General features: G+C 49.7%; 2 protein-coding genes across 2 annotated transcripts; one reads left to right on the forward strand and one right to left on the reverse strand.

The window, feature by feature from the left end:
- Positions 1 to 778: 778 nt before the first annotated feature.
- On the forward strand, positions 779 to 15,438 carry CUX2 (cut like homeobox 2). Its single transcript, XM_070951610.1, is given in 15 exon segments — positions 779 to 826; positions 961 to 1,065; positions 2,191 to 2,382; positions 2,820 to 2,878; positions 3,391 to 3,439; positions 4,316 to 4,415; positions 5,794 to 5,936; positions 5,983 to 6,433; positions 7,698 to 7,799; positions 8,689 to 9,482; positions 10,521 to 10,680; positions 10,938 to 11,210; positions 12,123 to 12,311; positions 13,362 to 13,635; positions 14,664 to 15,438. Coding segments are annotated over 15 exon segments (3,699 nt in total). The 5' UTR covers positions 779 to 793.
- A 2,981-nt stretch (positions 15,439 to 18,419) lies between these two features.
- PHETA1 (PH domain containing endocytic trafficking adaptor 1) lies at positions 18,420 to 22,222 on the reverse strand. Its single transcript, XM_070950800.1, has 2 exons — positions 22,171 to 22,222; positions 18,420 to 19,517 (listed from the first exon to the last, which is right to left on the reverse strand). The coding sequence occupies exon 2, from the start codon at positions 19,504 to 19,506 to the stop codon at positions 18,679 to 18,681; it is 828 nt and encodes a 275-aa protein (XP_070806901.1). The 5' UTR covers positions 19,507 to 19,517; positions 22,171 to 22,222; the 3' UTR covers positions 18,420 to 18,678.
- Between the last annotated feature and the right edge of the window lie 4,349 nt (positions 22,223 to 26,571).

The following is a 26,571-nucleotide window of genomic DNA, read 5'->3' on the forward strand; positions in this document are numbered from 1 at the left end:
CACCCAGACGGAGCTGGTTGACCTGCGATGTAAATATGACGAAGAGGCAGCTTCCAAGTAAGTTGGTTGGTTTGTTGTATCCAGTCAGAGGTGCTTGTCCTTCCAGTCTGGTTGTGAGGGTTGCCTGGTGTCTAAATAGATGTTCGGATGAACATTTGAAAGGCCTTAATAAGTAGAGAGGCTAAAGAAATTGTAGAAGCTGAGTAGAAATGTCCGTATCGTTGCATGGGTGCTTGGTTTCTTTCCTTCCTGCTTCCAAATATTCCCAGCATCCTCACTGATGTTCTGCTGTAACTACAATCCCCAACGTTTTCTTCTCTCATATGTGACGGTGCTAAGAATACTTAATCGTATCATACCGAACCAGATGGACTTTGATCCGGTCATGTGTACCCTTCTGGCACCTCCTGGTGTGAAATAACGTTGCCTTTGATCAAGACTGGGGCTCATACATGCTGAATGAGGAGGCATGGAAGGAGAAGTGGGAAGGACAGGCATTTTGCTGCTACTTTCCATCCCTTTTCAAGGTGATAGGAAAGGTTCACCACCCCTCACCCCACTATCTAACACTTAAGTCACTATGTAGCCCAATTCACTGGAGATTTCAACTAGGGCAGGTCAACATCTCTGGATGTTTGCTTTTTCCATGACAACCTGAGGACCTCTTTTGCTTGGTTCCTGCTTCTTTGCCCCTGAGGAACAAATGGTGTCATCTACTCCTAGTTGCCTTTGTAGATGCTTTGGAAGTCAACCCTAACTCTTCTCTTCTTGCCCTAGGACAGATGAAGTGGCCATGATTATGACAAATCTTGAAAAAGCCAACCAGGTAAGCAACAGCCGGTCGTGGACTGAAGGCTTTGGCTTATCAATGAAAATAACTTGAAGGTCTCAGGAAATGGATGGTTGGCATGACATTTCACAATCAACCGTTGTGACGGTTTTGATTCTTCTCTTTTCTAGAGAGCTGAAGCTGCCCAGAGGGAGGTGGAGAGCCTGAGGGAACAGCTTGCTGCTGTAAACAGCTCCCTTCGCTTGGCTTGCTGTTCTCCCCAAGGACCAAGTGGGGTGAGGAGGACCAGAAGGGGACCCTCATCAATCAAATGAGGAAAGCGGGCTCCCATGGGAATTTCCAGAAGCACAAATCTTCCATTTCCAGACTCCTCATTCTATGAATTCTGGTTGCCATCAGCTCGATGCAGACCAGACTAATCTAATGTGAAGGAACAATTTCGTTTTGGTGTTGGCTTCCAAGTCTTAAGCTAGGAGGTCCAGCCCATTTGCTGCTCGGGGCCTTGTGTCTACCTTCAGCTTTAGAAGAGGAGCAGCTAATATGTCTTCTCCTGCTGGTTGAGAGAGCAGGGCCTTCTGTGAAGATAGGGATGATTCTAGTGAGGGCTTTGCAAGAAGCAGACGTGTCTTTCATAAGGATGCATGAAATAGCCTGTCTAGAATTGACCTAAGGGGGAAAAAATCCAGAATGTAGTCCTTGTTATTTCTAGCTAGAGTGTTGTGGCAGCCTGCGGAGCTGGCAGCAGAGTTGGACAGTGAGGAAGCTGGGGAGGAACATGGGCCAGTCCTAGAGTCTGGGGAAGGCTCGGACGAGGGCTCTGCATCAGAGGCAGAGAGGGGGCCAGGGCCATTTGGGAGTTATGTGCTGAATCCAGAGCCTCCAGAGTCTGAAGTCAGCGAGGCAGAGGAACAGGGGAAGCCTGTTCTCAGTGCGCGTATGCGCAGAGCTGCCAGAAGGCAACAACAGTTAAGAAAAAAGGGGCGACTTGGGAGTAAGGTTCGGAGATGATTGGCCCCTCCCATAAGACATAAAGGAGGAGCAAAGGCACATGAGCCTTTGCAGGAAGCAACTTTGTTCATGCTGATCGGTTTAAATTCTGAAGCTCTGTTTTGACTCTGTGCTCCATTTGGCCTTGCAAAGCAAATTGCCAATTAGGTCTTTGGCAGTGTCAAGGGAGATGAAGGTGGGTGCTTATCAGCCTTATCCCGAAGGCAGACTTCTGCCGGACTTTTTGCAAACTCTTTGTGACTCATTATGGGCTGGGAATGAACAGAATTCACGGCCGTTGAAATGAAAAGAGGGTTTTTGGGACTAATTGTGTGCTTAGGAAGCCTAGGTCAGAAGATAGAGAAATCCTTAGCATTAGTAGATCCTTCCCTTGAGATGCCTTCTTTCTGCAGGACAAAGTGAATTATTCTTTGTGCCCGGGTCCACGTCTAGAGGCCGCCCTGGCCGCCAAGGATCGGGAAATTCTTCGGCTTCTCAAGGAAATTCAACATTTGCAAAACTCCATGCAAGAAATGGAGGATTCTTCAGCCAATCAGATTGCAGACCTGGAACGGCAGGTGGCAGCCAAAAGCGAGGCCATCGAAGTGGGTATCGTTTCTGTGGCATTTCCCCAAGAATCGGGTGTGGGGGGAAATTAAATTGAATCCTTGCTCTTCACCCTCCCTAAGGTTAAAAGAGAAGACAGTCGGATAAATGTTCCAAGAATTAAAATGGGATGGAAGGGTTTTCCATTTAATCTTGGCCAAATCACCAATGACGTACTTTGTCCCATCACTTAGTTAAAGATGAACGCAGGGGGCTGTGAATAGGTGTCATTGTCTATAACACAGATAACATTTTAATAATTTTTGAGTTTGGCTAACGATGTGCTAAGCAAAATGTGGAAGAAAGCTGCGCCTTTTCATTCCGTCTTAAGATTTGTTTCAGGCCACAAACTTCTGCCCTTGAATTAGGATTTTTAAATATATCTCTCTGTGTGTGTGTGTCTCTCTCTCTCTCTTTGCGCTTTTGTGTTCTTTAGAAGTTGGAAGAAAAACTTCGTGCTCAATCAGATTACGAAGAGGTCAAGACAGAACTGAGGTAGGATTCCCCCTGTTTTTGGGTTAGATCAACGGTCCGCCTCTCTGTAGGAGGCCTTCGCTAACCATGTGTGAGCGGTGGGCAAGCGTGCGCGTGCAAAGCTCCACTCGTGTGCGAAGTTCCATTTGCACGAATGGGTCATTGTGCGCGTGCCCTCCACTCAAACACACTCCAGTCGCGTGCAAAGCTTCATTCACACAAGTGGAGGGTGTGTGCGCCCGCCGCTCGCACAAATGGAGTGGGGTGCGTGCGCCTGCCGCACACACACATGCACAGATGCCAGGCCAGGGCACCAAGCTGGAAAGGTTGGGGACCCAGAGAGATGTCTACCTCTCTCAGTGGTGGTGACCCAAGCTTTGCACGTGAGATTTGAGTGGATGAAGAGGATGTGAGGCAGGCCACAAGTGAAAGTCCCTGCCTGCTTTCTATCTTCAAATGTAGCTCTGCAGAAGATCCGGGCCTGGCTGGAAGCTCTTTTTAGGTCCTAATTTCCCCCCCCTTTTCTTTTGCAGCATTTTGAAAGCAATGAAGCTGGCCTCCTCCGATTGCAACCTGTCCCAGGCAAGTTGGAAACCTTCCCGACAGGTGCACACACACCTTAGCTTCAGCCTCGATCAGGTTATCAGGCACTAGGCGCTCTGTTTTCGAAAAGTGTTTGCTGGACGTCAGAGGTCAAGAGGGTTGAGACCGGAAGGGTTATCTAGCAAGGGAAATCAGCACCTTGATAAACTTCCCAACAATTGAAATATCTTCTCTGGCTTCTGAATATTTCTGGGCATGGTGCACAAAAAAGAAGGAAGGAAGGAAGGAAGGAAGGAAGGAGGGAGGGAGGGAGGGAGGGTGGGAGGGAAAGGAAGGAAGGAAGGAAGGAAGGAAGGAAGGAAGGAAGGAAGGAAGGAAGGAAGGAAGGAAGGAAGGAAGGAAGGCTTGGGAAGAGTTTTGCCTGCATCCTGCCCACTTCAGAAGTATTTTCAGTGGATACTGTACAGAATAAATAATCCCTGAAGTTTTGATGATCCTTGCTGAGAAAGATCTCTCTCGTTCCATGGATCATTTTTTAAAATTTAAACTCTTTGGATCCACCAGACTTCCAATTCTTGGATTGGTAGTTCTGAGCCTTTGTTTATTTCTTGCGTTGACCCCCTGCTACTCCACCAGATGGTACTCCAAGCGGCGAAGAACAGGAAATTCACAGCAGAAACAGGAAAGTGGTGCCCGATCAGATGGCTGAACTAATTGCCACATTTTTAGGGTTGACTGGAACAAGTTGCCGTTTTAATTGAGTTATTCTTGTTGGTGGTCTTTGTGCTACGCATGAGGGTATTTTGGGTTGATGGGTGGCGAGGGCAGAAAGTCAGGGTGCCACTTAAAAGAAAAATGAAGGAAAAGAAGGAGCAAGTTCTAATCCTCGTTCGTCTTGTTTTGTCGTTTATTTAGGGTATCTCAAAGCCCTCCGATGCCCTGTTTCTGGAAAAAGACTCCTTCTACGCATCTCGGAAGTATCTCTTGGAAAAACCAACCCTCGCCACCAGTCCTGGTAGGATGGCGAACGGATTGAGGGGAAGAAAGATCTGTCAATATAAAGGCCCTTGCTGGGATTATTTTTTTGTTAAAGGGATGGACTAGGACAGCATTTCTTCAGCCTCAGCAGTTCTCAGGCGGATGGACTCCAACTTCCAGAATTCCCCAACTAGCCACGCATGGATTTGCACACACAATCCTTTGCACAGATGGCTTAATAAATTAGAATTTTGGAAGCAGCAGGAGGGAGGGTTTAAGGCAGGGGAAGAGACCTTTTCAGTAATTTTAGAGCAGTGTTTCTCCATGTTGGCAACCTGAAGATGTGTGGACTTCAACTCCCAAAATTCCCCAGCCAGCCAGCTATCCACTTATTCCTCTTCCATAAATCATTCCGATTGGCTAAAGGAGCTGTAAAAATGCCTTAAATACCATATTTTTCGCACTATAAGATGCTCCGGACCATAAAACGCACCTAGCTTTTGGGGAGGAAAACAAGAAAAGAAAAATCTGCCTCTGTCTCCCAGCAATTTGCCTCCTTACAGCAAACAGCCTGGTCAGCTTCAGCACAGCCTGATTTAGGATGAGCAGCTGATTGGTGGTTGGATCGGCCCCCCAGAATACCGCAGATCAGCTGTTCCAGATTGTGGGGATCACCGCCACCCATGGCCCTGTTGTCACCCATCGCCGCTGCTGCCTATTGCTGCCTCCGTGCACCCCATTTTTGGCCTCCACATGTCCCATTTTTGGCCCATTCCAGGCAGTAGCGATTGCCGCCTATCGGCACTGAACTGTGGTGATGGCGATTGGCGGCAGTGGCGGCAAGCCCCGCTGCCTGGAACGGGCTGAAAACAGGATGCGCGGAGGCCAAAAATGGGGTGCAGGGAGGCAGCAATAGGCGGCAGTGGCAATGGGTGACGACAACAGCGATGGGCGGTGGTGATCCCTGCAGCCTGGAACAGCTGATCTGTGGTATTCTGGGAGGCCGCTCCAACTGCTAATCAGCTGCTCAGGCTAAATCAGGCTGTGCTGAAGCTGACCAGGCTGTTTGCTGCAAGGAGGCAGAGGCAGAGGCTGAAGGGTGGGGGGCAGCAGGTGGGTGGGGCTTTGTCAACATTAGCTTTATAAGACGCATAGACGTTTTCATCCACTTTTGTTGGGGGGGGGGGAAAGTGTGTCTTATAGACCGAAAAATACGGTAAATCAACAACGGGGTCTTCCTTAGAAAATTCATGGGTGAGCATCTCAGAGGAGACCACTTCCTTCCTCTGGATTTCCCAGGCTGTCCAATGTTCCTAGCTGTCCACCAGATCTCCAGATCCCATCATCCTCAGCTGGCATGGTCCAGAGAAGCTATAGTTGGTGTGTGTATGTGTTCCTCTCTCTTTGGTCTCTAGAGGAGGATGCCTCGGAAGACGAGTCGGTGAAGGACTCCATGGGCCCTGAGCAACCTTACCCATCTCCCCAGCAGCTCCTGCACCCGCCTAGGGAAGACTCCACTTCTCCTCCGCTTCTCCAGCCCCTGCTGGCCCCCACGGTAGCTCTGGAGGTACTGGGGACCTCTGCATTTGCGTCTTCAGGGCCAGGGTGCTGGCGAACCCCGAGCCTGAGACTCCCCTCTTCCCACACAGATGGGCCCCCCAGGCTACAAGAGCGAGAACAGCAGCACAGGCAGCTTCCCCTCCGCCTTCTATGCTGCCAAAGGGATGGTGCTGCCCACGAACCCCAATGATGGGAGCCCCCCGAGTGACCAGTCGGAAGGCAGCAATCCCAGCTCAGCCGATGAGGAGCAACTGGACACAGCAGAGATCGCTTTCCAGGTGAAGGAGCAGCTGCTGAAGCACAACATTGGCCAACGCGTCTTCGGACATTACGTCCTGGGCCTCTCGCAGGGCTCGGTCAGTGAGATCCTGGCCCGGCCCAAGCCTTGGCGCAAGCTGACCGTCAAAGGGAAAGAGCCCTTCATCAAGATGAAGCAGTTCCTCTCCGACGAGCAGAACGTCCTAGCGCTGAGAACGATTCAGGTGCGCCAGAGAGGTGAGTGGTCCAGGCGGAGAACCTAGGTGGGGTGAGGGGTGGTGGGTCTTGCTTCAGGGGGCCAGGAACCACTTCAGCGCAACTCCTCCTCCTCCTCCTGCTTTGAACTCAAAGTTCTCCCTGCCTTCCCACCTTCTCTGTGATTTCTTAAGCAAAGACCAACCAGCCAGTCGAGATAAGTCACCCTCAGTTTTGGCCTCCCTGGATCACCCCTCTTTTCTCTTCCCCTTCCGAGTGTTTCTGTGGCCTGGCCTGGATCTCTTCAAGGCAATGTGTATTCTGCAGGTTCAAGAACAATAATATGATTAAAACTGAGCCAGGCTCAAAGAGGTGATACAACTGGCTCCTCTGCAAATTAAGTGAGTTTTAATTAAGGTAATACTGCTACCACTAATTGGCTTGAAGTAGGACACAGCTCAATTTTGAAGCCCCACGAAATACACACAGCAAATCTGTTGGACCAACCAAGCATGTCCTTTGAGAAGTTTGATTTGGGAGTTTGAGTTAACCCGTTGGCGCTGCCAACAGGACATCATTCATAGCTCTTATTTTTCAAGACCTCCAGACCAGTCACACCACATAATTCAGAAGCAGAATGACTTCTCTTTCTCTTTGGGAGGAAGTTGTAACTCAACAGGTCCAACTTGGCCTGCAGAAGTTCCCATGATCAGCCCTGGCATTTCAGAGAGGGCTGGGAACATCTTCTGTCTCAGTGAGACAGTCTTTTGTATCTTAGAACCGCCAATCTGCCTGTCAGAGAACTTGAGTCTCACCATGGTAGAACCCAAAAGTTGCTTTCTCCAAGAAGAGCGGTCTATGTTTCTGTTACAATATTTATCATTTATGGGAGAGTTTGTAGCTTTAACGGGCTTATTTCCTAGATGGCCTCCATATTTCACCCATGGTATATGGACCACTGTTGCAACTGCATCTTATCTGAAGCCCTGGAGAGCCACCAGAGGTTCTACAGAAGTAGATGGACCAAGGTTCTGAGACAAGTATGACCTGGGCTTCAGTCTTTGTGGCAGATTCTTAATCAAGGATAAGAATTGCTCCAGGATTATTAGGTTTTTCATTTCCTGACATCTCCCATTCCTCAAGTCCAAGACTCAGATTCCCCCTCCCTAATGACAAGAGATGTTTCTTCAGACAGGAGCTTCTGAGAAAAAGAAGATCACAGGTGTCTGTATGTAATTCCTTGACTTTAGGTGACTAGAGCTGCTCTAAATCAAATGACAGTCTTCTATTCTGTGTCTTTGATCAGGAAGCATTACGCCAAGGATTAGGACTCCAGAAACTGGTTCAGACGATGCCATCAAGAGTATCTTAGAGCAGGCCAAGAAAGAGATTGAGTCCCAGAAAGGAGGTAAGGGGCCCATGGGGTTGGTAGAGGCCTTTTGCCCTTTGAAATTTAAAATTAAGGGGCCGTCGCCCAGATAGGAAGATAAGACTAGGTTGTCTTAAGTTCTTCATAACTTTGGCCGTTGTTTTGTGGCCCTAATTGGGTGCATTTTTAAATTCTTCCTTAAATAAATTCTTATTTCTTCTCTCAGTCTCAATGAAATAAGGGGCAATCTTTAAATATTCTAAACATTGCAATAACTAACTCAGTTTCCTTGAAATTAAGGTATCATCTGCTGCCCTCTGCCGGTTCTTTTATGTAGGAATTCTGCAACCTGTCTTGGGGTTCCTGAAGCCAAGGAAATAATTCCGTGTCCAAGCAGAGGCGGGCCATAAAACCTCAAATAAAAGGCCATTGGGGGGGAGGGGGGAGGCTGTCCCTTCCAGTCAAAATTCTCTTAAATTCAAATTGACGTAACTGACAGCTTTTTAGTACTTCATTTGCGTAATTGACGCCCCTACGTCATCAGCATCAATTCGCAAATGATCACAATTGACTGAAATGATGTGAAAAGGTCAATTGCATTATTAGCCGATTGAAGTCAGTGGTCTGGACCACTTCAGAAACTCTGGATTCTGCCCGCTGTTTTGAAGTCTGAAAAGATTGTTCATAGAATCTGAAGTTGGGTTGCAAGAGACACGGTAGAGTAGTCCATTCAAAGGAGCAGAATTGTCTGGGGGGGAAAAGGACCCTATTTGACCCCAAGTGTCCCATGGCCCGTCCTCAAGATACCACGTTGCTCTGTGTGCAGACACAGAGTAGCTCTGATGAAGTAGCTCCTCTTGATTTTGGTTCACGATGACTTGGTGGAACGCCATCCCACGTTCTTCTTCTCTTTTGCCCTGCTCCGTAGGGGAGGTGAAGAGCACCTGCGCGCCCCAGGCAGCCACCAACGGCATCAGCACCAGCAGCTCAGAAGACGCCATCAAGAACATCCTGGAACAGGCCCGTCGCGAGATGCAAGCTCAACAACAGGCCTTTCTTGAGATAGAATCCGGCAGCCCCAGCCAACCCATCTCCACGCCCCCTGCAGAACCCTCTCCTCTGTCCTCCTTCAGCCAGAACATTGTCCGTGCCTACATCAAGCAGGAAGAAGGGGGTGGGCTGGGCCCCAACGCCAGCGGCAGCAGCTGCAGTGCAACCCCGGCCCCTCTGACAGTGCTCTCCCCTGCAGCCTTTGTGCAGAACATCATCCGCAAGGTCAAGTCCGAGATTGGGGACTCCGGCTCCTACTTTGACCAGCACTGGGCGTCCGACAGGAACCTCCTCAACCGGCCTTTCACCTCGGTGTCACCCTCCCTCTCTTCCTCGTCCAGCTACTCCAGCATGGCCAACGGACGAGGGTGGCCACGAGGTGAACCTGGGGACTCTGGCCCAAACGAGGAAGACTTGCCCACTTCGGAAGATGAACCCCACCGGGTGCTAGAAGTCAAGTCAGAAGTGGTGGGTTCGGAAGCCCAAGGGACTGGGCGCTTGTCTTACTACCCATCCTATGTGCCAAGGACTCTCAAGCCCACCGTCCCCCCCTTGACCCCTGAGCAGTACGAGATGTACATGTACAAGGAAGTGGACACCTTGGAACTCACACGGCAAGTCAAGGAGAAGTTGGCCAAGAACGGGATCTGCCAACGCATCTTTGGGGAGAAGGTAGCTCAATCGTCAGTCGCGAGGAAGCCAGGTTGGCTGGCTTGAGAAGGGAGGTCAACAGGGTGCTTCCAGACAAGGTTGTTATCATGCAGAGATGGGCTAGAAGACACCAACTTTCACCTGACCCTCTTTCTTAGCAGGGGGGAAATTGCTAAGGAAAGAAAAAATACTGGTAGGGTGTCACTTGTTTGTTTGTTTTAAGATCGGTTGTGCTGGAGCAAACAAGACCTCCTCTTGGTCTACTAACTTGTTTCCCAGAGTGTTCAAGTAGAAGATGGAGACATGTTGATGTTCTCCTGTAGCTGACATTTTTGGAAGGAAGCTCTCCCCGGCCATGGTGGTAACATTTGGGCCTTCAAGACGAATGGCCTTTGACAGATCTGTCTTCCATCTGTTCCTCTGGTCCCCTTTGAAATCCCCTTCCAAGTTACTAGATCCAATCTGATCCCATTTCCAACCTCAAAGACAGGAGCTGCACAATTATCCCGAGGAATTGTGTTGTCCGGAAGCACCCCAGTGTAGAGAGACCGAGGGAGTGTGTAGTGTTGAGGGAGTACAAGGTACGCAAAATGTGTGAGTGAGACTGAGGGAGGGCAAAGTACAGAGAAATTGGAAATAAAATGAAAAATATCCTTGCTTGGGAACATGAGGGCTCTGATTCCTGCGGTGTTTTTCCTAGACTGACCCCGATTCCCAGCAAGCCTGAGACGGCCGCTTGATTAGAATCCCGTTATTGCCCTGGCTGAATTTATCTTTTTCCTTGAATGAGATATTTGCCCCGAAGACTTTGAATGCTGAGCTCTGCACGTGGCTCAAATGGGCCCTTATCTTCTGGCCTTCAGGAAGCTCCTGAGATCCCTCCATTGTTTCAACAGCTGGTTGGAGTTCAGGCTTTCCTCCATACACCTCCCGGTCTCTTGCATTTTTTCCTTGAGTGTTAGATTATGTTTTGTGTTCTTTCTGCCCGGCCTCCTCTCAGTTTTATCAGGTGGGGACTGCTAAGGAGCCTGAATCGCAAACAACCTCCCTCTCCTTCAGGTCCTGGGGTTGTCACAAGGCAGCGTGAGCGACATGTTGTCCAGGCCCAAACCGTGGAGCAAACTCACCCAGAAGGGACGGGAACCGTTTATCCGGATGCAGCTTTGGCTCTCCGACCAGCTGGGCCAAAACATCAGCCAGCAGGCCGGCCTGCCTCAAGGTAGATACCTCCGTCCTTCGCCCTCCCTTCATACTTATTCTGGGCAGCCAAAGCAACCCCCATAACCTTTCGCCACCCGATTTATTGTTCTCCTGCGGTTTAAATCAGTTCAGGTGCTACGAAGATGCCCTCCCAAGGGCTGTAGAGGTCTTCACCAGTGCTGGAACCCATTCTCCTTGTTCTCTGCAACCTATTGGAAAATAACCGTCCGTATTTGATCTCATCAGATCCTCCCTTCTTTCTTTTTCCATTCACAGCCAGCCCCGGAGAGTCTCGGTCTTCTCCTTCCCCTCCAGCCAGTCCTTCTGAGCAAGAGAAAAGCCCCCCGGAGGCCCTGAGCCTTGCCCTGGAGAGCAGCAAAGAAAACCAGCAGCCAGAAAGCAAAGCCAGCTCCTTGCTGAGTGGCAAAATGTGCCCCAACCACCACCACAACTCCGTGGGCATCCAGGAGATCGTGGCCATGTCCCCCGAGTTGGACACCTACTGCATCACTAAGAAAGTCAAGGAGGTGTTAACCGACAACAACCTTGGTACGAAGCTACGGCTGAAATCCAGCAGGTTCTGAAGAACCAATAGCTGAAATTTTGAGTAGTTCGGAGAACCGGCAAATACCACCTCTGGCTGGCCCCCGAGTGGGGAGGGAATGGAGATTTTACAGTATCCTTCCCCTGCCACGCCCACCAAGCCACACCCGTAGAACCGGTAGTAAAAAAATTGAATTCCACCACTGGTACGAAGCCACGGGTGGTCCTGTTCTCAGGAGCCTTGGGTGGGGTCTTGTTCTATGACGGAGGCCAAGAAGATGTTTCCACCGAGAACGTGGTCAGAAATTTCAGGGATTGAGGACTTCATAGCCATTTGCTTTAATCTGAGCGCTGCATATTTTGCTTCTCTTCTGCCAGTTTAGTAGGGTGGAGATAACTAAATTAAAAAGCTCCGGGCAGAAGGAGGCCGTCTAATTAGAACACACGTCGGGGTCCAGCATCGAGGATGTACTAAAAGCTCTTGAGGGGTTTCTCTGTTCCAGGAATACCGCTAATCGTATTTGTATTTCTGTAGTATGTTCCCAGAGGGATTAAGATGGGAATTAGGTCAGGGACTGAGAAGCCTTTATCATTCCAGAGAAACAGGTAATAATTGGAGGCTGACATTGTGGGTGGTGGATGTTGATGGCAGAATTCGTCTCCTTATCAGCTGGAATTAGCCCCGAGTAAAATTTTAACTCCTGCAGGATAAACGTGGGTCTGCTTCTCCCCAATCCTTTGGAAGAGGGAGAAAACATTTCCTGCTGCTCCCTAGATGAGAGAACCTCTGAAGGCAACAGCTGTGTGTAAAGTTAAAAGAAACACCCCAACTTTTAAAGGGCCTTTCCTATTTAAAACGATGACTTTATCTTGGCACCTAAACCGCCATCTCAATTTCCAATTTGTCTCCCTGCTTAGGTCAGCGCCTTTTCGGAGAGAGCATCCTGGGCCTGACGCAGGGATCGGTCTCCGATCTCCTTTCAAGGCCCAAGCCTTGGCATAAACTGAGCCTTAAGGGAAGGGAACCCTTTGTCCGCATGCAGCTCTGGCTGAACGACCCCCACAACATTGACAAGCTCCGGGACATGAAAAAGCTGGAGAAGAAAGGTGAGGCCCCTTCGTTCCTCACCTTCCTGGCTTGCAGTAGCCAAGGGAGAGGATGGGTTGGGTGCAGCAGCCTGTAGTGGGGTGAGCCTCACGTCTCCTCCAGAGATACTATACCTGAGTTGGCAATCCACCATAAATCTCTCTAAGATGATATCTGTTGTGGCCAGCAGAGCTGGCAGTAGATTCGGACAGTGAGGAGGTTGGGGAGGAACATGGGCCAGTCCTGGAGTCTGGGGAAGGCTCGGATGAGGGCTCTGCATTGGAGGCAGAGAGGGGGCCAGGGCCATCTGGGAGTTATGTGCTGCCTCCGGAGCCTCATGAATCTGACATCAGCGAGGCAGAAGAACAGTGTGACCCTGTTCCCAATGTGCGCATGCGCAGAGCTGCCAGAAGGCAAGAACAATTAAGAAAAAAAAAAGGGCGACTCGGGAGTAAGGCTTGGAGATGATTGGCCCCTCCCATAAAGACATAAAAGAGGAGCAAATGGATGTGAGCCTTTGCAGGAAGCAATTAATTCATATAGTCAATTCAAGCTCTGAGAAGTCCGTTTGTCTCTGTGCTCCGTTTGGCCTTGCAAAACTAATTGACCATTAGGTCTCTGGCAGCGTTTCAAGGGAGATAAAGGTGGGTACTTTATCAATATTACCCTGAAAGACTGTGTCAACTCGAGCAGACATCTGTCAGGAATCTTCACAGACTGTTTGTGAATCATTACAGGCTGTGAATGACCGTAATTCACAGCCGTCTCAATAAAAGAGGGACTAAGATTGTGATTTATGCTTTCTCAGGAAGCCTAGATCAGAACAATATCCTTTAAGTCAGGGGTCTCCAACCTTGGCAACTTTAACAACTCTGGCAAGAAAGTTTGTAAAATGGGGCAAAATTCATTTAGCCGATGTTTCAGCAACAGAAATTTTGGGCTCAATTCTGGTCATAAGTCAAGGATCCATGGCAGCTTCTCAGTACCCATGGCCTGATTGGGATTTATAAAAGTGAAGATGTAACTTCTCCCCAAAACATTGGCTCCTTCCGATTTTCTCCCGTCTGCAGCGTATCTGAAACGTCGTTACGGGCTGATCAGTGCCGGCTCGGACAGCGAGTCCCCCAACCCTCGTTCCGAGTGCCCCAGTCCCAGCCTTCAGCTGCAAGACCTCAGCCTCCTGCAGATCAAGAAGCCAAGGGTGGTCTTGGCTCCAGAGGAGAAGGAAACCCTGAAGAGGGCCTACCAACTGGAACCGTACCCCTCCCAGCAGACGATAGAGCTGCTCTCCTTCCAGCTCAACCTCAAGACCAACACGGTCATTAACTGGTTCCACAATTACAGGTAAAAAACAGGTCAACCCCGCCTTGTGTCAGACCAGTGGTGAAATCCTACCGGTTCGAGCAAACCGGTGGTGATAAAATCTACCGGATCGGCAAACTGGTAGTAAAAAAAAAAGCTACTGGTTGGTCTGAATCATATTTCCGACGATCAGCTGTGCCGTGAGATTTATATTTGCTAGAAAGCAGGAAATCCTGCTTTCTAGAGAATCTGAACAGCACAGATGTTCCCTCCTCACTGTTCTACTTACCTTGTTAAGCATCCTTTTTCCATGTGAAGCGCACGTTTGGTGCGCACTGAGCAAGCGCATACAGCACGCATTTGGCATGCACCACGCATGCACAGGCAGCAAACCGCAGAGGATTTCACCACTGTGTCAGACCCCAAGAACCAGGAATGGCACGTGGAGTTACTTGAGTAGTTTCCTTTATTCTTCTTCACCTTTAGACAGAATCTTGCCAGACTAAAGCATCTATTTGTGGAACTATAAATATACTCTGGGAACTGCTAGGGAGGAGCTGTTATAACTCTCCCTGTCTCAATTCTTTGCCCTCTGAAAAGCAGCCCCTCTCTCCTGGGAATCCAGACTCCCTGGGTCTTTAAGATTTGCACCAAACAGACTTTCCTTTGTGTCAGATAGTTCATGACCGATGAAAGGTAGCACTACATACTGGCTGGGTGGGAACGCAACCACAAAAATATAATGGCTTTGTTTGCAATAACCTACTTATGCCTACTAAATTAAATCATTTTCTGGGTGCAAATGCAAAATCGGGGACAACCCAGCAAAACATCATGCTAAGCCACCAGGAACCCACCAAGCTTGCCATGTCACGAGAAAGCAGCCCACCGGTCTTTAACTGGAGGGGTTAGTTATGTTGTGCAAACCCTGTCCAGGAGTTGAGGTAACTCAGGTAGCTCTCGACCTCCTGGGTTACATTAGCCTGGAGTTTGTCTTTCTGGTGGATTTTTTTTTGGGGGGGGGGTGTCTCCTGTGGATGCGACAACCCCATGGTCATTTTCTTTGACAGGTCTCGGATGCGCCGAGAGATGCTGGTGGAAGGAAGCCAGGACGATACAGACGCAGAGCAGAGCGCGACCCCCGCTGACCCTTTGCTCAAGGTGGCCCAGCCCCAGAGCCCCGATTCAGAAGGGGAGGACCAGAAACCCACCTTCAGAAGTGTGGAGTGCCAAGGAGAATGCAAAGCGCTGGTGGAAATCAAGGAGGAGCAGCTGGAGGCTGGTGACAAAGACGATGGGGGCAGCAGTAGAGACTCCTGTAGTCCGGAAGGCGAGGCAGAGCCCGTATCCGAATCCAGCCCCAGGGAAGAGCCTGGTTGTGTGAGCCCACATGAAGCTCCCAGCCTCACCTGGGCCAGCACCCTACGTGGCAAGACACACCTGCCCGGGGGCCACAACTATTCCAGTTTCCACAACCCCGTGGAGACCGACTGCCACGAGAGGTCTCCCTTGGACCCCGTTAGCTTTAAATCCGCTTCAGAGTCCTCCCGTTGCAGCCTGGAAGTTTCTCTAACCTCTCCGTCCGCCGCTTCCTCGCCGGGACTCCTGATGTCTGTCTCTCCCGTCCCATCCTCCTCAGCTCCCATCTCCCCCTTGCCGGTGAACGCCGCGGCCACCAAAGGGCAGAGTGCCAGCCCGGCCGCAGATACAGGCACTGCGCCGCCCACTGCAAAACTGACTACGAACATCCAGCGGCGGAACGAGAAAATGGCTAACCTCAACAGCATAATTCATCGGCTGGAAAGAGCTGCCAACCGCGAGGAGACTCTGGAGTGGGAATTTTGAAGGGCTAAACGGAAAAAAAGAAAATAATCAGAACCGAATACCTAAATAATGTTGTCTGGGTTCTAAACTCCACGGAACATGTGGACAAAGCAGGGAGTCCTAGCAGAGTGTATAGAAAAAAAGATCTATAAATATAAATATATATATATATATACATATATATATATGAACACACATACAAACATATTTTATTAATTTCATCAAGTCTAAGGAAGAGACAAAAAAAAAATCAGCTGCATTTTCTTGAACGCGAGAGATCGCTGCTCTTTCTTAGCTCCTGAAGGTAACCTAAAACCGACTTTTGGGGGTTTTAAATGTGAAGAGACACACACAGGAACAAACTGAGAACACTTTTAGAAGGGAAAAAAATATTAAAATAATATTTATAGACCTCTTTTAGATATTTTAATAAAAGGAAACTTTGGAATTTATTAACAGCTCAAGCTGCTTTGATATTAAAAGATAAACTGTATCAGTTGTATCATTAAATGCCCACTGAAAGTCTTGTAGTTTGCCACTGGATGAGATTAAAGAGGAAAAAAAAACAATTAAATTTTAAAAAATAGGAACCTTGGCTCATTGATCCAAGCCATCAAGAAGCACTAGGAGACTGACCAAAACTTTCCTAACCTTGATTGGCAGACTCTGCGTTTGTCTGTAAGACCTTCCTCCGCTACACCTGTCAAGAAACTCTGGTCTTGTAGTCCACGAAGACTCTAAATTTGGAGCCCTCTTGAGTCTGCTATTTAGTTTGAGTGGTACGTTTCCTTCCTTTTTATTTCCTTTTTCTTTCTTTCTTTTTGGGGCAACACAACAACAACAACAACAAAAGAGAGGTGTTGCATGCTGTTGTATGGAAATACGTTTTCCAGGGCCTTGTTGAACAAGATGTACACCAATTCCAGAGAATGTCTTTCTCACCTTTAGAAAGTGGGCATTCAGAAAGGGGTTTTTTTTTTTTCTTTCCCACTTAAAAAAAGCATCTTTTGTTTCCAAAAAAGGTGCATTTGCTAAATCGAACAGTCTGTTATGAGTCTGGTTTCTGCCCGGGAAGACTTTAAAGAGAATTACGACACTTTTTTTTTTTTTTTTTAAAGCATGAAAATAGTCCCTGCCTGCTTAGCTCAAAATTTCAGGTTTGGAGGAAAGCATGTATTTTGACACGTTTTGACACGGAGCACCAAAACAGAATAGAAAATGTTTGCCCCTTGGAGTAGCGGCAAATAAATTTAATCATAACAGTGTCCTATGAATTCCCCCCACCCCCCATTTATTCAAGGCTTGGGAGAAAAGGTGAAGGTTAAAGCCAGGCCCAGCTCCTCCTCCCCTTCTCCAAAGGCCTGCTCTGGATCCATCTTCCGTGCCAGAAAGGAGGAAGGAAGGAAGGAGCCGAAGGATGGAAATAGCCAGTTTGGGTAGGAGGCTGGTCCTGGGTTATTTAAGTAATTCCCATCAATTTGACTTTTATCTCAAAACTAGATGAAGAGCTGATGGGACTGTCTCCGAACTCGCAGGTTTCTTCCTTAGATGGAAGTTTTCCACCAGATGTTTTCATCATTTGAAGAGACCTTAACTGCAGCCCTGTCTTCTTCAGTTTTTAATGGAGTTGAGTGATCTCCTCACGCTTTTCATCCATCCATTGATTTATTCTCCCAGATGTGATAAAACCTTTTTGAATCTAATTTACAAGCAGGGAAAGAGAAACCAGTTACCTCCCTCACACCAAAAAATATATATGTTTGGCCTTCCCATTACGTGTATTTTGTTTTATCAGAACTGAAAGTATTTTTATACATTTAATGCTCCTTATTTCACCCAGAAATTCTGGTCTATTTGTCCGCCTGAAGCACCTGGAAATATCACTTACCTAGAACCCCCCTGAACAAATTCAACTTCTGCCTATCCAAATAAAATGTGGAGTGGGGTCCATTAATTCTTCTTCACCAAAGACTCCAGATTAGTTTTAATGGAACAGGATTTTTTTTTTTATTATTATTATTATTATTATTATTATTATTATTATTATTATTTTAACTAAGCACTTAAGTGTTGGTTCTCTACCCTCGAGAGAGACTGGTTGTATTCGAAGCTGGCGAGATGCGTCAGCTCCCTTTTTCTAGGCGCCTGTACTGTACTTTGAAACAATTTCTACAAGATTGACCGGAGTTTGTTAAATACTGAAAAAAGGCCTATTATGTTCTGTAAAGAGCCGTTAAAAAAGGAAAATACAGAAGTTGTATAACACCTCAGCCTGATGTCTCCGTTTATTGCGTTCAAGATTTGGGCCGCCTCGTTAACAGCTGCTCTTATCCACTCCTGTCCTGCAGAACGAATGAAGCCAATTTTCCAGGGAAAGCAGCTTTCCGTTATAAACGGTGGTGGCCGAAGACATTCCTGTTCCAGGTAAGAAAATGCTTACAAGGGTTTGGCAAAGAGATGGTGCTGCAGCTGTGGAAGGAGGAGGCGGCAAGTTCCCCATTTCAGTTCCTTCGTTTCTGGATTGTAAGAATACACCCCGCCTGTTATACACGTGGACCTCATCGCCTGGTTCCCAGCCTCCCAGCAATCCTGCCAGATACTTTAGGTTCCAAGATGGTGACACCCCCCCCCCCACCCCAATGGCCTTCATGACTGAACGGGCGTTTTAAGGTCCCTCCGATCTTGTCCCCATTTTAATTGACGAGAATCTTGAACAACGACACACCCACAATTTCTTTTCTGGAGATCTCCAGAATCTCCTTTAACTGAATTGGGTGCAAAGGACCACATGTCCTCCTGGAGAAGTAACCGAGCCAAGCCCAACCATTTCCATAGTCCTCCGATGCTTCTGCAAATGAAGTCCTCCTTCCCTGCTCCAAAGGCTTCGTTGAAACAACCGTCCGTGCGTCCAGAGTTCGAAAGACGCTCCTAGCTCACTTCCGTTAGTTTGCCTCCTGGGGCTGTGAGTGTTTCCAGAGGAAAGTCTTTTCCAACATCTCATCGCAATCCCTTAATGGTGGAGGCCTCCAGGAACTAGAAAGTTTTGCATGTTTGAGGAAGGGGGATTTTTGGAGGTGGGGGGGGGGAGGAGGTGAGCTGGCACAGGCCACGACTTTTCCATGAATCATGGAAGGGTGCGATCAGCAGACTGAAGACAAAGTTTCCAGGAGTCTCATCTGCAAGATGAGCGGGTTTCCAAGTGTGGCTGAGCTTCAGCCGGTTCAGTTTTTCCAGGAAGTGTCTGTCCACCCCCGGGGAGGTTCAAAGGCTGGTGTCCTTATCCTTCTGACCCTCCAGCCAGGCCTTCTGCAACTCAACAATCTCCTGGCCGTACCAGCCATGTAGCTGGGAAAAACACATTGCGCTTGGAGACAGGGGACCGTCCGAGCTTGGGCCGCCGGTCCCACTGGAGCTGCTCGGCAGGGACCGTCTCCGAGGGGGCAACGGTGGTGGCTTGAGCCCCCCATCGTAGCTCTTGGCCCCGCTGTAAGAGTTTATCTCTCTGCAGGCAGGAGACAAGCTGGCCAAGGCTTCGGAGTTATTCCATAAGGCACAGCTGTTCTCTTTCCCGGGGATGCAAACGGGCAGAGACGGTTTCTCCTGTGGCAGGGCAGCCAGTTCCAAATTGGGAGCCGTTTTATTTTTCCGATACAACAACCGCCGTCTCAGCCCCGGCTGGGCGCCCGGGATGGCCGCCTGCATCTCCTCCAGCTGCTTCTCCAGCTCTCTCACCACCAGGCGCAGGTAGTCGAAGCTGGCTCTGGAGAGCGCCTTGACCCAGCGCTCCAGGGCGGCCTGGCTCTCGGCCGCCAGCACGTAGGTGCGGGACTTGGGGCCGTCGAATCGGATGGCGAAGGCAAACTCCTCGCTGGCCTGGCACAGCTCCACCGTGCAGCCCTCCAGAATGATGACGCCCACGGGCTCCCGGCTCTCCCGCTCCTCGAAGTAGAAGAGCATGTTGCCCCTCAGCACGAACCAGCGCCGGTGGTAGGCCGTGTTCCGCTCGCCTTTCTTGTGCAAGAAGCCGGCGTGGTCAGCCGGAGAGGCGCAGGTGGCGTAGAAGGAGAGGCTCCTTTCGTTCAGCTTCATGGTGGGCGTCCCTGGGAAGGAGAAGCGGGAAAGCAGGGGTGGGTCCCGGCAGCCATCATTGACACCAAGGGCCACTTGGGGTCTTACAGCCTCAAAACAACTGCATCTATAGTAGTGATTCTCCACCTTGGTCTGGACTTAAGGTGTCTGGACTTCAATTCCCAGAATTCCCCAGCCAGGGGAATTCTGGGAGTTGAAGTCCAGCTGTCTTAAAGCTGGCCCTATTTTTTTCCTCCACTCCCAGATTCTCCCTAGGCAGTTTGTCATCAAATAAAACTCCCAGTACCAAATTCAAGGAAGTTTACCACCCAGCCACAGCAGAGTCCTGTTTGGCATAGTGCTTAAGGTGCTGGCCTAGAAGCCGGGAGATGGTGAGTTCTAGTCCTGTCTTAGCCACGAAAGCCGGCTGGGTGACTTTGGGCCTGTCACTTGGAGACGGTGAGTTCTAGTTCCACTTTAGGCATGAAAGCCATCTAGGTGGCTTTGGGTCACTCCCTCTTTCCCAGCCCAACCCACCTCATAGGTCTATGGGGATAACAGGAAGAGGAAGGAGAATTATACACAGTGCATTCGCTGCCTTCAGTTCCTTAAAAGTAATAAAAGGCAAATAAATAAATTCAGGGCCCCCCCGGGCCATTTAAGGGCAGTGATAGCTTCATGACGAAGAGGGGAAAATGCAGCTCCATCAAACCTCACAAGCAGAGCTCTGGTCAGCCAGTTCTCCTCTTCAGACCCTTTTAAAAGAACGACGAAGACAGATGGAAATCAACATGGCCCGAGCTGCTCATCAGCTCCAACCACTCCTGCCCATCCGGAACTGAGTAATTCTCCCCCTTGCCACCTGCATTTATCCTCTTCCAAAGTAACGGCTGCCAACTTAATTGTTTGGAAGGAACAACCTTGTTGGCAATTGCAGACCAACACGTGCCAGCCTGACCTGGCACCGAGGCCCCCGCAGGACAGAAAGCACCCACTGCCAACGTCATACCTGCCTCTGAAGCCCCAAGAGTCCCACCAACAAGCTATGGTGGCAACCCTCAAAATCTGGCAAGGAGGTTGACTTTCCGTGGCCACTTGTATTTTGGGGGGTTTTGTTGGGCGATGTCTGGGCACAGGCATCATCTGGTTTCCAGCACTGCTCAAAGCACACACGGAATGGCCCGGCAGAAGAATATTGTGGGCAGAGCAGTCATAATCGGGTCATGTCGGCTGGTGGTGGAGCCAATCCAGAAGGAGGGGTGCAACGAACTACTAGGATAATTTAGAGCTGGTTGGCAGAGCCCACTTCCGCATGCAGAACTGTTTTTAGGAGGGGGGCGGAAAGTGCTGGCACTGAGTTTCCTAGGAGAGGTGGGGAGGTCGCCAAAATCTGAGTTGTGGGTCCTCCTTCCTGGTTGCCACCTACCTCACCCCGGTGTGCAATTCTGCAGCCTAATTTGCTAACAGGAAGAGAAGCCCTCTGTGAAAACAAGGGGACTCTCTCGATGGGGGTTTTCTCCCAGTTCTCTCTTTCCATCTCACGGCATCCCCCCAGGTTCTTTTTTTTTTTTAATTTGATTTATATGCCGCCCTTCTCCGGAGACTCAGGGCGGCTTACAATGTGCTCAGCAATAGCCTTCATTCTTTTGTATATTTATACAAAGTCAGCTCATTGCCCCCACAAATTGGGTCCTCATTTCACCTACCTTAGAAAGGATGGAAGGCTGAGTCAACCTTGAGCCTGGCGAGATTCGAACCTGCAGTAATTGCAGGCAGCTGGTCTTAATAACAGGGTGCTTTAGACCAGTGGTCCCCAACCTTTTTATCGCCGCGGCCCACTGAGCGTGCGCAGGGGTGGGGGCACGGCCCAGGAGCCTTTGCGCTGCAGCGTTTATGTCCCCCGGCCGCTGCGCGGCCCGGTGCCAGGTACTCCACGGCCCGGCACTGGTCCGCGGACCGGGGGTTGGGGACCACTGCTTTAGACCACTGTACTACCATTCTTGACCGAATGCCATCGGCCCTGTTTTGGTTTTGGCCCGGTGGAAATGGGATGAAGAAAATCAAAGCCAGCTCAGAGGAGCCAACCCTTAATTCTACTTCCACGTGGCTTTTGTGTATAAACTGGCACCACTCGACCCCAGGCGATCTCCCCCAAGAGCCCCTGGGCAAAATCTCTGCAAAGAGGATCAAGGGGGAGGCCGAGCGGTTGTCTCCAAGGGAGGAGCAAGGAAGGAGACCTCGAAATGCCAGACCTGGGGGAACCAGCCCCCCCGCCCCCGCCCCCAATCTTGAGGGTCCCTGGGCTGGGCAAAAGATGAGCCCCTCCTCAACTAGTCTCTTCCACCCCTTCCCTTCTGTGCCCACCTGAAGCTGGAGGAGCTGCGCTTTGGGAGCTCACCTGAAAGGGGCTTTTCTGCAGAAATCCTTAAGCCTGGATCTTCCAGGAGGGGCTCCCCCAGCAGCTTCCCTGGGTTTGGGGAAGATTTGGGGGGCTGATCGTGTCCCTCTCCCTCCCTCCCTCCCTCCCTCCCACCTACCTGCCCTCCCTCCTTCTTTTGCAAGGGCTGGGGGAGCGGAGGGGGCCCTCCTGGCTTGCAACCTGGGCTGAGCAGAGCCTCCGCGGGATCGCAGCGCCTTCGCCGGGCGGGGGAGGCTGGAAAGGGAGCAAGGAGCCCCGGCACTCACCTGCCCGCCTCCGCGGGGGCTCCTCCGGCCGCTTCAGCCCCCGGCCCGCCGGCTCCCTTTGTCCGCGGGAGAGCCGAGCGCTGCCATGAGCGGCCGCCGCCTCCGCCTCTTCCAGCGCTGGGAAGGGGGAGGCTGGGCTGGCTTCGGCTCTGGCCGCCCCCGGCCTTCCGGTTCCTTCCAGGCGGCCCTGGAGAGCCCCCTCCCCTGCCCGGGCTGGCTCTCCTCCCTCCCCAGCGCCTTTCAAACGACCTCCGCGGAAGTCTCACCTGGGGAACGCCGCGGGCTGCCCAGTCCCAAAGGCGCCTTTTGCTCAAGAGGGAAGTGGGTTTTCTGGTTCTTTTTCCCCCCTTTCTTTGAAGACCTTTCGCTTCTCCTCCCAGAAGCTCCTTCAGCTCAATACCAACAGAAGTCTTGGAACAGGTCCCAGAATTTATATAGAAGGCACAACTCGCTCAGAGCCCAAGAAGCTTCTGGGAGGAGAAGTGAAAGGTCTTCAAAGGAAAAAAACCAAAAAGTCCAGTCCCCTGTTGAAAAAAGCATCTTTGGGACAACCACGTCCTGGATGACTGAGAATCTCCGTAGACATTCCCTTGAAAATGTTTTGCTTCTCATCCAAGTGGCTTCTTCCATTCGGAAGAAGAACTGAAGAAGCTTCTGGGAGGAGAAGCGAAAGGTCTTCAAAGGAAAAAACCCAGAAAATCCAGTCCCCTCTTGAAAAAAAGCACCTTTGGGACAACCACGTCCTGGATGACGGACAATCCCCCTAGACATCTGGGTGGCTGGAATAGGTGGGGAGCGAGACCCCATTTAACTCGGATTTAGGGTATAAAGTTGGTCTAAATCCGTGGTTCTGAACCTTGGCGATAGGAGGGAGTTTCAACTGGCGCCGTTGATAAGGAACTTGGTTGTTAAGTGAATCTGGTTTCCCATGGCCTTTGCTGGTCAGGAGGTGGCAAAAGGGGATCACGTGACCTGGGACCGTCGTAAATACGAATCAGTTGCCAGATGCCTGATTTTTGATCACGTGACTGCGGGGATGCAATGGTCGTATGTGTGAAAAACAGCTCAAAGCCACTTTTTTCAGTGCCGTGGTAACTTTGAATTGTCACTAAATGAATTGTTGTAAATCGAGGACTCTCTATACTATTTGTTATGTATATTTACAATATATTTATCATTATTGTAATTATTATTCTATTGCGGCGCTTTAAGGCATATGAACGGGGGTCTCCAAAACCTTGGCAACTTTAGGACTTGTGGACTTCAATTCCCAGGATTCATTAGCCAGCGCATGCTGGTTGAGGAATTCTGGGAGTTGAAGTCCACAAGTCCTAAAGTTGCCAAGGTTATATAGAATATCCCTTTAATGGGCTCATGCTAGTTATCGTTTCGGCCACTAGATGGCGCTTGAGCCACATATATTCATTTGCAAGGGCACTAAAGGGGATTAAGGGCTGTTTTGCAATATATATATTTTTCCTAAGGGAGTAGCAAAATCCTTCAAAGCAGGCTTATCAAACGGTAAAGTGCGCCTTGCCAAGCATTGTAAGCCTCCCATGCTTAAAACCGGCCTAAGTTGAGAAAAGTCGGCTTAAAAGACATCAAAGGCTTAAAGGCTAGAGAAAACATAGCCAGCCAGATAGCAATTTCATTGCAGTTGATTTTTTGGCGTCTGTTGTGTGTTTTAACCAAGTCTTATTCAGTCTCATCCAGCATTACGGAACCAGAATCTGTTTTTTTTTTCCCCCCTTAAACCCAGCTGTAATTGTCAAATACATTAACATTGGCCAGAGTTTTTGAGAGTTTTGTAGAATTTTATAGAATAATTGAGCCATTCAAGAATCTGTTTAACCTGCCCAATCAATCAGGCCAACCGAGTTAACAAGAAGACACCAAAAATGTGACTTCCCGTCCTGCCTCCAGAAGATACAGGCGCCTTTGTTTAATACTACCCAGCTTGGATAGCCAGGATTCCTGGGTTAAACAGAGCTCTTAATTTTCATCCTGGTGCCATTAAAATAAAATAAGGGCAAACAACTTTGGAAGACTGGGCCCTTGCAACCCTCATTATTTATTATTATTATTATTATTATTATTATTATTATTATTATTATTATTATTATTATTATTATTGTGACTTTCTGACTGCTTGGACAAATAGCAAAAATGAAGTTGGCTGGGTCTTTGATGGCTGCAAGCGGGGATTTCAAGAATGGAAAGTCTTTGCAACTTTGCAACCGTAGGGCCACAGGAGACTCCAACCTTGGCAAGTTTAAGACTTATGGACTTCAAATTCCCAGAATTCTGGGAACTGAAGTCCACAAGTCCTAAAAAGTTGCCAAGTTGCAGCTGGAGAATTCTGGGAATTAAAGTCCATAAGTCTTAAAAGTCGCCAAGTTGCAGCTGGAGAATTCTGGGAATTAAAGTCCACAAGTCTTAAAAGTTGCCAAGGTTGCAGCTGGAGAATTCTGGGAATTAAAGTCCACAAGTCTTAAAAGTTGCCAAGTTGCAGCTGGAGAATTCTGGGAATTAAAGTCCACAAGTCCTAAAAAGTTGCCAAGGTTGCAGCTGGAGAATTCTGGGAATTAAAGTCCACAAGTCTTAAAAGTTGCCAAATTGCAGCTGGAGAATTCTGGGAATTAAAGTCCACAAGTCTTAAAAGTCGCCAAGTTGCAGCTGGAGAATTCTGGGAATTAAAGTCCACAAGTCCTAAAAATTTGCTGAGTTGCAGCTGGAGAATTCTGGGAATTAAAGTCCACAAGTCTTAAAAGTTGCCAAGGTTGCAGCTGGAGAATTCTGGGAATTAAAGTCCACAAGTCCTAAAAATTTGCTGAGTTGCAGCTGGAGAATTCTGGGAATTAAAGTCCACAAGTCTTAAAAGTCGCCAAGTTGCAGCTGGAGAATTCTGGGAATTAAAGTCCACAAGTCTTAAAAGTTGCCAAATTGCAGCTGGAGAATTCTGGGAATTAAAGTCCACAAGTCTTAAAAGTCGCCAAGTTGCAGCTGGAGAATTCTGGGAATTAAAGTCCACAAGTCCTAAAAAGTTGCCGAGTTGCAGCTGGAGAATTCTGGGAATTAAAGTCCACAAGTCCTAAAAAGTTGCCAAGGTTGCAGCTGGAGAATTCTGGGAATTAAAGTTCACAAGTCCTAAAAAGTTGCCGAGTTGCACCTGGAGAATTCTGGGAATTAAAGTCCACAAGTCTTAAAAGTTGCCAAGGTTGCAGCTGGGGAATTCTGGGAATTAAAGTCCACCAGTCCTAAAAAGTTGCCAAGGTTGCAGCTGGGGAATTCTGGGAATTAAAGTCCACCAGTCTTAAAAGTTGCCAAGGTTGCAGCTGGGGAATTCTGGGAATTAAAGTCCACCAGTCTTAAAAGTTGCCAAGGTTGCAGCTGGGGAATTCTGGGAATTAAAGTCCACCAGTCTTAAAAGTTGCCAAGGTTGCAGCTGGGGAATTCTGGGAATTAAAGTCCACAAGTCTTAAAAGTTGCCAAGTTGCACCTGGAGAATTCTGGGAATTAAAGTCCACAAGTCTTAAAAGTTGCCAAGTTGCAGCTGGAGAATTCTGGGAATTAAAGTCCACAAGTCTTCAAAGTTGCCAAGTTGCAGCTGGAGAATTCTGGGAATTAAAGTCCACAAGTCTTAAAAGTTGCCAAGTTGCACCTGGAGAATTCTGGGAATTAAAGTCCACAAGTCTTAAAAGTCGCCAAGGTTGCAGCTGCAGGAACCTGGCCGGGCTCCTCAAGGTGAGGCCCCTTCCCTTGGAAGTGGGGGGTGGGACATGGCTGGAGTTCCTCCTCCCCCCTCCCTTCCGCAGACGGCGCTGACCGCGTGGCTGAGCGGGTTGGGGAAAGGGAAGCGAGTGCGAATCCTCCCCTCCAAGGACCCCGGGCGGAGGGACGACCCCCCCTCTCCCCGCATGCGAGCCGAGGGCTCCCACAGGAAGAGGCTCTGCAGTCCCGCATCTTTCCCCGGACAGGTATTTTTTTGGGGGGGGGGGTCTCGAGGTCTTGGCGGCCCCGTTGGTGGAAGGCGGGGGGCTTCTAAGGCTTCTGAAGCGCCCCCCCAGTGGAGCTGCCCCGACGGCTCCCCCCGCCCGTGGCCGGCGCGGCTCCAAAGGCGGCGGGTGGGGGGTTTGTGGGGGGGCTGGAGAGCACCTGTTCCCCCCGCCCCTTTTCTCTCTCCCCCCCCCCCGCGGGCCGCACATCTGGAGGAAGCGAAAGCGCCCCCGGGCGCCGCGCTGCCGCCCTTCCCCGCCGGCTTCCTTCTGCCCGTCCGTCCGCTCCTTCCAGCCGGCGCCTCCTCCGCCTCCGCCTCCGCCTCTCGCCCGCCAGGGAGGCGTCGGGCCGGGCCGGCGTGGAAGGCGCCCCGCCCGCCTCCTCCTCCTCCTCCTCCGACGGCGC

This window comes from Pituophis catenifer, unplaced genomic scaffold (assembly GCF_029215685.1).
Source record: "Pituophis catenifer annectens isolate HBS135680 unplaced genomic scaffold, rPitCat1.0.hap2 SCAF_10, whole genome shotgun sequence".
Classification (NCBI taxonomy): domain Eukaryota; kingdom Metazoa; phylum Chordata; class Lepidosauria; order Squamata; family Colubridae; genus Pituophis; species Pituophis catenifer.